Source organism: Pterocles gutturalis, unplaced genomic scaffold (assembly GCF_000699245.1).
Source record: "Pterocles gutturalis isolate BGI_N339 unplaced genomic scaffold, ASM69924v1 scaffold22007, whole genome shotgun sequence".
Classification (NCBI taxonomy): domain Eukaryota; kingdom Metazoa; phylum Chordata; class Aves; order Pterocliformes; family Pteroclidae; genus Pterocles; species Pterocles gutturalis.
Window position 1 is genome coordinate 88,126 of NW_010113359.1, and position 11,415 is coordinate 99,540.

Consider the following 11,415-nt stretch of genomic DNA (forward strand, 5'->3'; position numbering starts at 1 on the left):
GAGTTGCTCTTGCTCCCAGCGACTGCTGTTGCACAAGACGATGGCCTGAGCTGCTGCGTGGGCACACAAAGCTATTGGAAAGGAAGCAGATCGTGACAGTGAGAGAAGAAAGGCAGGCGGGGGTCTGCTGTGTATCTTTGCCACTTTTTATCTTATTAACATGTTAGACAAACCTTGCCAAGGCAACCTGAGCTGGTTACTTGTAGCATAATTGCTCATATTTGCCTCCTTATAGGTCAGAGAAGGGGGAGTTTAAGGGAGTTAAAAGAATAATTGTTCAGAGGGGACAGTCTGTTCAAGGGGGGTCGTAACTGCTAACCACTGCGGCTGAGGTCCGGTTTTATTGCTTTTAACTCCTGCAGAATTAATGCCGGTTTTGTGGTGCAGATGGTTTCTGCTCTGACTCACACAAGCAACAGAATTGTAAGATGTTGAATGGCAAATTCTGTGTACTAGATAATAGTGATGTGTGAGCAGGAAAATAGTAGGAATTAATTTTAGGATTGGTGGTCTGGAGTGACAATTGATGTTTCTCTCCTCCTGAGCACCACAGCTGGCTAGCTCTCCATTTCATACATAATTGAGGCTCAGAGCCTGGACAATCAGATCAGCAGATCTGAAAGCTGGTTATGACAGATTCAAATATATTTTGGAAGAAGGTGACTTTTGCTAAAGTTCCATCCTATGTATCATTTCAGACTTCATGGTGTCAAAGGCTGTGTGAGTGTGAAGATATCCAAGGCAGATAGAGCAGGTCCCGTGTGGGTTTAATTGGTTTGGTACTGCAGAGTAATCACGTTTGGGTGCTTGAATGTAGCATGAACAAAGCCAACCAGCTGAAGTATTGATCTTCCCTTTCTCTACACCCTTTCTTAGTGCCTGGCAAGCTGGAATGTATTAAACTTCTCAGCAAAATTCCCAGGAAAGGACTGGGGTACTGCTCATCTTCTTAACTGGGGAGCTGAGCAGAGAAGCCACCCTTGCAGTTACCCACTGTCTGTGGAAAATACACGACTTGATCCAGGTCCCAAGTCCCAGCCCAGTGTTCTGTCTACGAAATCCTCTGGCAGTATTTATTCTTTTAAGGAAACGTAGAGGAAAGCTGTTCTAACAGGAGGTAAAACTGGAAACCCTTTTTTGCAAATCCACTCCAACAGCTGGCATTTCAGTTTTTCCAGCACCTGGGTGTGAGGAGAAGAATAGTGGAGTTTTTGAGAAAAGAGAAGAACTAAACTTGCTTACAGGGTCATGTCACAGGCTCATTAGATGTTCTGGTGAATACCTTTGTTTTGTACTTATCATTTTAAATTATTTTCTTGCTTTACTTTGTGTTTACGTTGTAGGTGCTGTCTTCAGGGCAGTGTTATTTGTCATAATGCCGTGATAGAGAAGGGTGCAGACATCAAAGACTGTTTGATTGGAAGCGATCAGAGGCTGGAAACCAAAGGTAAGTAGAGGAGCTGTGTTTACAGTGCATTTGTAATAATTTTCAGACTTTCTTCCTCGAGATTTCACTCCTGCTTCTTCATGAAGTGCTAGTAAACAGTGGCAGTTCTACAGTGTGGTGTCCTATAATATTAGGTTTTGTTTTTCATGGAAAGTACAGCTTCTTGGCATAAGAACAGTTGAGGGACTTGCTCCTCTGAAGTTGGCAGAAAAGCTCTGTTGTTGTCACAGAGAAGCTTGGGTGCTGTGAGGCAGTCTTTTTCCCAGAGACCACAATTAGATCAGCCTGAAGTTGTCCTCAGCAGAAGGAGCTGTTACTTTGACCAGTAATCTTTGTCAGTGTCAGGGGCGATGCAGTTAAATTATTGATCACACAGACATCCTTCTCTTTTTTTAGATGCTACAAACTTACAGTGCCAGGGTGCTCCCGTTCACCTTGCTCCAAGCAAAAGCTCAGGGTGGAATATTGTACTAGGAGCTGCTGTGGTCAGTACTAAATACAAGGGCAGCTACGTTCAGAGCTGCTTTACTGCTATGGAATGCTATTTTGAGGCTTCAGAGAGGTTACAGCTATGTTGCCCTCATTTGGGCAAAGTTAAGCCATCCAGTGGAAGTGTGCGTGGCGAGGGCTCGGTGGTAACTGCCTGAGTGGAACTGTTGATTTCCTGCCCTGGGAGATAATGGGCAGGAAATGGCTGTCTCAGTGACTGCATCCCAAGCAGAGGGCTTTTTAATGAATATTTATAGTTGGGGTTTGGCAGATCCCTGCTCCAGGGTGTGGACTGAGGACAAAAGTAAGTTCCTTTGCAGGCTCCATGTGAAGTTACTTAGATCAGGATTTGTTTGCTCACTTTGTCTTTATGGGTGGATTCCCAATTGTAAGTGTCCTGGCACAGAGCAGGGTTTGTACTTAACGTAGTATAGCGTAACCTATTGTCAGCTATGCATATGGCAAATTTTCCTTTAAATTGAAACTAAAAGTAAAAAAGACTCGTGAAAGCAGAGTGTTGATCTTGCAGTTGCAAGTCTTGGATGCTGCAGGAGACACCCAGTGAGTGTTCTGTGCACTGTGGTCTTGGTTGTTGTACAGCAGAGTCTGTGCCTACTCAGGGCTTTGCCCATCACATCAGCCTGAGTCAGTGGTTCTTGCGGGTTTCATTGCCCCCCTAGCACTATTCATCTACACCCTCCCTGAGCATAGAGCCATAGAATCATTTAGGTTGGAAAAGACCTTTAAGATCCAGTCCAGCCATAAACCTAACCTGCCAAGTCCACCACTAAACCATGTCCCTAAGTGCCACATCTACACATCTGCATGAATCACTGGGAGAGCTGAATCAGGTCACGTTTAGTGGTTAACCTACAGCATGAATTATGAGGAGACGAGGTGTAGATTTAGCTAATATTTTAGGAAATAGGAATATGTTTTATTTCTTTAGTAGATGATATAAAACAGAAATATCACCCTTTGACCTCGCTCACATCTGCTTCAGTAGTCTCTTCCAGGGTGCAGATCCTAGTTTGGTTGATTTTAGTGTGGAAACTGTTATTTCTTCTTGATTGTCCTTGTCTTTTCTTGTCTGAATATTTTTCAGGGTCTGTATTTGCAGGGAGAGTAACAGAGCTGTAATCCGTGATTAATTTGCCTATTCTGGTAGAGTCTGCTGCTCACCTCTCCAAAGCTTAAACCCACTTCTTAATGAGTCTGTAGAAACGTATGATTGACGTTAGCAAAGACACATTCAGGTAGATTATGAATACACCATTATGCTGAGCAAGAAAAAATAATAAAGCCTCAGTTCATTTCCCTGCCTCAGTTTCCTAACCATTCTGGAATTTCTTTGGGCTGGGGGTCAGGTTCTCCTCGGTGGTCTGGGATCCGTCTGCAAAGTTCATGACTTATTTCCTGAACTGTGGAGTCTTTCCAATCCAGCATGTCTCTTCTGACCTTGGCTGGTCCCGTAGTAAACTGGGCCCTCTCTTTTTCACTGTGAAAGCATGCCATGACTTCCTTTCCCCTGCCCAAGACTTCCTGTATCTTGCGCCAAGCTTTTGGTGTGGCCCTGTAAGTCTGTTTCCATATTCCCCCTTTCATCAAGACTTTGGCTGTGTTGTTCTGTTTGGTAACTTTTCCTTCTTCAAACTCGAGCCTCCATGGCCAGGTTAGAAAAAAACTAGTTCTCTTGGGTTGGAGCCACCTTTTACTGCAAGCTGATCGCACTTCAGCAGACGTAAGCAGTAGCAGCTGGCTGTTGACCCTAGTCTGGGAGTTACATGCTAGAAACCTCCTCAGCAAAGGTGCACACGTCTTCCCAGAAACATTAAAAAAATAAAAATACAGCAGTCCCTTATTCCAGAGCATCAGCCAGGATTCATCAAAGCTAGAAATATTCCTGAATCATCCTACACAGCCCCAAGCAAATCCCACAGTTGACTTGCTGCAGAACTGACTGTGCTCCCTGCTCTGCCATACGAGTCCTGGCCACGCTGCCCAGGTGGCTCAGGGTACAAGAGCTCTTTGAGCCAGGGTGCGGTGGCCTCCTTTCATAAAATGAACTCCGGTCCCATGCAAGGAAGATGGCAGGAGAACAGCTACCACAAATGACAGGCAAACGTAACTCAAACCAGCTCTCATCCTTTTCCTTCTGCGAAAGAATATGGGCATATTTAGGGTGGTCCAAATGGTACAGCTGGGAGTAATGGGATTGAATTAAACGCAATTTAGGTTGGCTATCTGGAACGTTTTCCTAATGATGTGGTCTGGTAGGCTGTGGGATAATCTCCCTGGGGACATGGTGGGAGACCTCATCACTTAATAATAGGCTTGGAAAAGCTCTGGACACCTAAATAGAGGGAACGCTCCAACACTGGTTACTGGGGTAGATCACATGCAGCCTATTACTTACAACCTGAAAAGAAAGTTAGAGACACAGGGGGGCCAGGTAACTGTCAGCAATGACATCCCAGTCCAGCGTTGACTTCAGCCCTATCACAGCACCAGCCAGAGATGGTACTTTTAAGTGCCTCTTAAAGTCAAGGTATGGAGTTTTATTAAACTTCTGTATTTGCAAGCCATGCCTCCTGGGAGCCATACTATTCTCTTCCTACTGCTTTTACTACCATGCTTAGGAAGCATCCACTTTCCTTCCTCTTTGATACTTTAATTTAAGGAATTTGCTAGCAGAGAATTAACAGATGGGCTTTGTGAAAGCTACCTCACACAGGTAGCAGTTTGAAAAACATGTTGGTACCTAAGAAAAAGGAGGTAATTATTAAAGGGATAGGAAATGACAGGCAGCAGTTCTGAAAGAACTTAATTGCACAGAGCATTCAATCACTGTTTCAAAGACAGTTATTAGGATCATGCTCCAGCCTTTTTGATGAACCTATTTTTAAAGAGGAGCTCCAAAGCAGCATGCACTCATTGAAGTAGGACTAGAGAGAGGGAGTGCTAGTGATGGGCCAGTTGAGGAGTCTGATGAGCCCTAGAGTCAGTGAGTACAGTCCCAAAGGAGTCTCTAGGCCAGATGCAGCAAGGAGTATGTTATACATCTGGTATAGGTTAGCCAGGAAGAGGCATATACAGTAAAGTGGCCTAGCCTTTCTTCAAAGCAACACCAAGAACAGAGCTGGTAAAGACACACACATAGGATAGAACTAGCAAAACTGACACAAAACTCACCACTGTAACCCTCACCTTCATCTCTGTTGTCGTTGAGGCAGGACTGTTTTGTATGCATTGGATAGTAAGGAGCCAATGTCATCTGGGGACAGCTTGCGTCATTGCACACGCAAAAAAGTGCATTACAGCAGTGTCATTGCTGCAAAGCATATATTCAAAAAGGGAAAAACTACCAGCAGCCAGAGTGCTGATGTAATCTTAGTTTGGTATCCTAGTATGTACTTAATAGTACCATTATCTCCATGACCAGGCTGTAGACTAAGACTTCACTGTGCTTGATCCTGTGCAGTTTTTATGCCACCAGGTATTTTTATTTTCCTTGGTGCTCTGACACAGTCAACACCCAGAATGAGTAGTGCTTGCTGAATGTGGGTGTTTTCCATATTCCTCATTTTCCTGTCTTTTTTTCAGTTTATGTGTGAAACTTTAATGACTGTACACTACCCAAGAGTCAAGATCCTTCCTTTCTCTGGCCTTCCTGCAACATTTGTCATCTTAATGCTTCACAACTGTTAACAACCTCATTTGCACCTCCTCAGTATGAACATGCTTGGGTTTTCTTCCTATTTAAAGAGACCTGAGAGACAGGGAGACTCTGATCATCTGCCCATTCATTTGGACTGGCCGGCTTAAGTGCTGAGGTTATGTGTTACATGTGGCATTTCCTAGCTATTAGAGAGTTGACATTTTAGCCTTGGCATTTTCTTTGTAAATGTTGTGAGGGAAGGTTCAGTCCACTGAAAAAGAAAAGCAGTTTTATTATATGGGGTGATGTTGGCCCTTTCATGGATCATTAGCAGTGTCAGAAACTTGAACTCCATTGTACGGTGTTCTGCTGCTTCAGCTGATGGGAACTGATAGTAGTGGGTCATCTTCCTTAAGGGAAGCTGGATCTGCAATGGGACAAGAAAAACTCTTTGCCAGGAGGTTTCACGGAAATCCACTCCATCACCTGTGTCCTACCTGATCCTGCCTCCTGCTTCACAGCTCCCGGGACCAGTCTCATGTATTCCCAGCCTTCTCTTTGTTTTTTCCTCTAGTCTTTGTCACACAGAGATTCTTGGTTTTTTTCCTATTGGGTTATTCCCAGACACCCACCTGACTCCTCCTTGGGTCTGACCGTAGCTGCTATTTCCAGTTCCCCTGCCTAATAGTCCCATGCTCCAGTGCCCGTCTGGCACTCGCCCCCGGGCTGCTTTGAGTCAGACTGCATCCCTTTCTGTGCTGCTGTTGCGCCCAGGCAGCATCATTCTGGGCACAGGAGAGAAGCGGTTCTGTGCCGAGTGCTGCGCTGCTCCACAGAGCAGGATACAACCGTGGGGGAAGCCCTGCCTTCCTCCTGTGCTTCCATGGTTGAGAGTGCTCACTGCAGACAGAGTCTCTGGAGCTTGTAGCAGCCCTCCTGAGAACATGTGCAAACTGAGATTTTTTTTTTTCCAGAGGCTTATCACATAGCCAAAACTGTGTGGTTTCTCACAAGAACAGAAAAAGGCACATATCCAGTAAGGACTGGCTCCCGTTTCCAATCATTTTCCAAGTCATGTTCCAAGCTTGGAGTCCTAGGACTTCTCAATGAAACAGAGTAAGATTGTTTTATTTTAATGAGGGCCAAAGAGCACATTTTTCTCTAATGTCATGGTCTGAAGGCAGGTACGGTTTATGAAACCTCCACGTATGAATGGGTGACTGCTTGTGATGATGCTCTGCACCAGCCAAGATTTAGCAGGATAGGGACAGGAAGGAACAGAGGGACTTTCTGATGCACTCACTGCATTCAAGTAGGGGTGAGCATCTTCTCTTGCAAGATGCTGAGTACCTCCTGCTAAAAAAAAAAACACTTAGCACAACACAAGGTCAAGATCAGAAAGCATGCTGCAGTGCAGATGGGAGTTATGAAAGCTCATGAAGAACAGACACAGACTAAATAGTGCGCACATATATTGTGCGCTGGGGTGCAAGATGAGCTGGAGATGATGTAGGAATGGTGTAAATTTATAGCAAAACTGAGAGATCCATAAGATTTGCTCCCTAAAGTAGTTTAACTACTTAGTTTCCATGACAGAGATGTGGTTGTCAGTTAAAACAGGCATTTCTTAAATAGTTGTCATTTTTGTTTCAGTGACTATGCAGTGACTACATTTCTAACTGATCCTAATAAGCCTCTTTTCCAAGTTGTATAAAAATGGTTTATGAGTACTGGCCTTAGTACTGGCATAAAACTTCCCTAGAATATCCATCCAGCGACACTTTGTCCACCCCTCTGCCGCTGGGGACTGTCACACTTGTGCATACCGTCATTCCAAGCCAGGGAAGTTCAGGCTTCCTGAGTGAGCAGGTTAAACGAGCTGCCACATTCTCAGCATGTTGAATGTGAAGTCTACCCATAAGGCAGCTGTTCGTAACCTTGTGGAAATATTTTTACATGCTCCACGCAGAGAAAATAACCACTTGTGCTCTGCTAGAGCTCAGCCACATGAAAGAGCCAGGAAGAACACCCCAATGGATGCTGAGAAAGGAAAGGGACCTCTATGTGCATCCAGTGCAGCAGGCAGCAGTGTCCAGGCAAATATGGCATCTCTGCCATCTTAGCAAGAAGTGTGGACAGAGTCTTTCAGACTGATGTTTCTGAGATCCTGCTTGCACTTGCTGTGAGGTGGTGATACCCCACAGGAGCACATCGATTGGTAAAATCCAGTCCCTTTCTTAAACACTTTGCTAGGACTCTGCCCCAGTACTAGGATTCCAAGTGTGTCACCCTCCTCAAGGAGGAGGGCCCTCCTCCTTGCTGTCTCCCCAGCTCTTGGTCTCCTTTTCCCTTGACTAATCTTTCTCCTAAGACCCTGACTGATCACTTTTCCTATATGTCTGTTTCCAGTTCCTTCACTCCCCTCATCCATCTACTCCAAGCCACAGTAAATTCATCTCTCTTTGGGCACTGCCTTTACTTTACACTCCCAAGACACATCTATTCCCCAGATGGGTTTGAGGGCAAAGGAGTTAATACTGGTTGAACTATGAGAAAAGCCTCAGCTGAACCAGGTGAGCAGCAGCACTGTGCACTGGTGGTTGCTGGGGTTGGGTGTAAGGCAGGAGGGAGATCTCCACTGCCCGCCTGTGCCATGGGCTGGAGGTCCCAGCTGTGGGCCAGAGCTGATCTGCCTGAAGCTGCCTCTAGCCCCATCCCCATTCCCCTGGGGGTGAGTTGCACATCCCGCCCCTGGGAGCAGCTGGGGCACCCCGCTCACGGGGAGCATCGCTCCTGGAGACCGGCAGACTCTCCGGATGGCGGCACAGTGGGCTGACGTGGTGCTTGGGAGAGATCCATGAGACACTCCTGGCATTTGGGGCCACAGTGTGGTCACCCCTGATCTCCAGTGATCAGGTAGGTAGAGTGTGGCTGGGGAGAGAGCAGGCCTTGACTGGAAAGCCCCACTGCTCTGTAAACACAAACAAATCAGCCCCCATCACCTGCTTCCCTTCTTTATCTCTACATGTAATTTAAAACACCCTCCAGCTTCCCAAAGTCAAGCTTCAGCTGCTTCCCATCCCCTTAAGCCCCTTTAGTTCCTCATCCCCCCCCCAACCTGGCTGCTTTTCCAGGGCCAACCATCACTGCAGAGACAAGTTGCTCTTCTCTCCCACTCTCTTGATCCTTTCTGTCCTGGGTGAATGTGGTAGGAACCACCCACAGCGTGTTTTCGTGCATGCGTTTCTGCAGCCACCCCTCCCCCCCGCCTAGTTTTTTAAGTTAAACTATCTCTTGCTTTAAAGAGAGCAAATACACAGCAGTGGCTTTCATCACTGCTGTATAATAGAGCAGTAATTCTGTGCCAGGGACTGTTTTCTATTTTATTTTAAAGGGTTTATAAAACAGTGTATGTAATTGAGTGAGTAAACTGAACGTTTTCTGGAGCCCCTGAGGGCTGGAACTTCGTGGTGGTCCTGGGCCTAGGCCCTAACCTTTTTTTTTTCCTCTCTCTCTTTTTTTTTTTCCCCTCCCTTTCCCCTCCTTCCCCTCCTCCTTTACAACCCAGCGTTGCCACCAGCAGCAGCAGCAGCAATCTGTCTGGGGCTAATTGAACAAACAACAAGGAGATGCTTTCACATGGCTTTTAAAGGAGTGCTCCGGCATCCCCTTTCTGTGAGCAGCTTGGCAGGAACCTGCCAGGAAGGCTGGGGAGCACTGGGTCCCCGGCCCCCAGCCTGCTGGTGGGGTTTGTGCTGGGCTGCGCAGTCATTTCCGCCCCTCTGTTTATTTGCATTACAATTTGTTTTTAGCCAAGCACCAAAAGCTGCCCTGCTCCCCAGCTCTCTAGCTGTCCTTGCCTTGTGCGTATGTTTTTAAGGGGCTAGTGTACAGTATGTGTAAACAAATGTCTTCCAAAGCAGGAACGCATATATAACGAGTGACAGGTTTTTGATTTACACTCAGTAAAATCTCCGTGGATGCTCAGTTCAAGCACCCAGGCTGACTTCAGGCAGGGCTGCGTCAGCAAGTTGAAGCAAAGTGCTAATCAGGAGGTTGAATGTGTTGATCAGCTCTGGATTTGCTTAGCACCAGATGCTCCCAATCTGAGAAGATCTAGTTGAACATGATTTAAAGTTGCGGAGTCCAACTCTAAGGCTTTCTGAAAGTCCTTTCTCTAATCCTTCTTCTTTCTCTGTGGGCTGAATGGATCTGTAACCCTGCCAGTGTCAGATAAAAGGCAGCCTGGTAAGAAATCCCTAATGGGGAGCTGGGGAAGGAGAAGGGAGCTGAACAGCTAAGCATGTGAGGTACTTCTGCCTCCTCCCCCAGAGTTTCAGGCAGAGTTTCTGCATGAACTGAGCTTGCTGGTACCAGCCAGAGCCACTGGCAACTGGCAGCCACGGCTGATAATGAAACGCTATCCACAGCTCGTCTCTCTGGCACGCACCGTGGAGCCTGAATTCCCTTCCCTCTGCAAGGAGGGCTTTGGGAAGGGAAGAGGGAAGCAGGGTGAATCCTTATCTGCCTATCACATTCCCTGGGGGTGCGGAATCGGGCTTTGTTTCTAGCAAAACCATTCCCTTGATCCCTTAAAAACTTTCTCGAGGATTTGAGGCAGGCACATTCATGTGTTTTCTTTTAGCCTGTACAAGGAGAAATGAGTTTGGTGATTTCACGCGAGTCACTGAGGCAGCAGTGACATACCAGGCAGGCTGTGTGTGCCCACTTTGGGGAATCTGGGCCACACAGATCAAGGAAGGGACAAAACAGACAGAGGGATAGGAGATGAGGGAATGTGTGTTCTGACTTCCCATGTGGCTTTGGCTACTTAAACTCCCTAAAGTCCCTGCTGCCTCAGTTTCCCATCTGTAAAATGGGAATGCTCTTATTTGCACACTCATGAAAAGCATTTTGAACTCATCAGGTGTAAAATGCAAGATATCAGAAGGCAGCTACAAGTGTGTCAGTGCAAAATACAAATAGTTGGTACCACCTCTGCAACAAAGTATGTGACAGGACCCATCCCAGCTCTGCACATTTAGGACAGTGCAGGATGCTGTCTGAAATGAAGCAAGAAGTTCCTTATTAGAAACTATTGCTACAGATAACCTATATATAGAACCATAAATTGACAAGGCTCTTTATAAGCCTGGGTGAAGGCATGTTTAATCTGCAGAGGCATAACGTAATTACTCTCATTGGATGGTAGCCAGGGTCTTATTCACATCACAGAAATCAACATGATAGGTAGTCTGCTTGGAGGAGGTTCAGGAATGGAGTCACAGGAGTTGCTACAGGGCCTGTTTGAGATATATTGGGAAAGTTGTTGGGGGTGAGGAATGTTATAGCAAGAAGTGCTGCAGGTTGGATTTGAGGTACCTTGGCAAAGCTGTGTGGGGTCCAGGACGGGAGGAGAGAGGTGCTGAAGGCTGGACTTGCGGCTATTGGCAGATCTGCGCTGGAGAGTTTGTGTGGTGCTACCTACATCACGCTTGCAGCTGGCACTTGTACAGTCAGTCCCTCATTTTCCTGAGTGCTGCATCCACCTCTGCTTGTCCTGCCCAAAGTGCTGGAGACTGGGCTCCATGTTCCAGCTTTAAGCTCCAAGATGTTAGGAGGAGGCTCCAGGATTAATCACCAGTTGTCACTAAATGCCCTGAGCAAAGAACTACATTATTCTATCTGATGCTTAAGGTGAGAAGCAGCTCTTTGATCTCCTTATTTTTACCTTCACGAAGGGTCTCTGAAAGGCAGTTGTGAGGCTAACCCAACTCTGTACCCCCCCCCCCCCCCGCGGGGCGACCGGGGGGACCCTTAT

The 11,415-nt window shown here is 46.5% G+C and overlaps 1 protein-coding gene across 2 annotated transcripts in view; it reads left to right on the plus strand.

Moving 5' to 3' along the window:
- Positions 1–11,415, plus strand: part of EIF2B3 (eukaryotic translation initiation factor 2B, subunit 3 gamma, 58kDa) — a 101,231-nt gene that overhangs the window by 88,010 nt on the left and 1,806 nt on the right. The window contains exon 10 of one of the 2 annotated variants that reach the window (XM_010074471.1): positions 1,344–1,447. In XM_010074471.1, coding sequence (XP_010072773.1) covers positions 1,344–1,447 — 104 coding nt within the window. Of the gene's footprint in view, positions 1–1,343; positions 1,611–11,415 lie in introns of those variants that run through there. The other variant, XM_010074472.1, reaches the window with a different exon arrangement.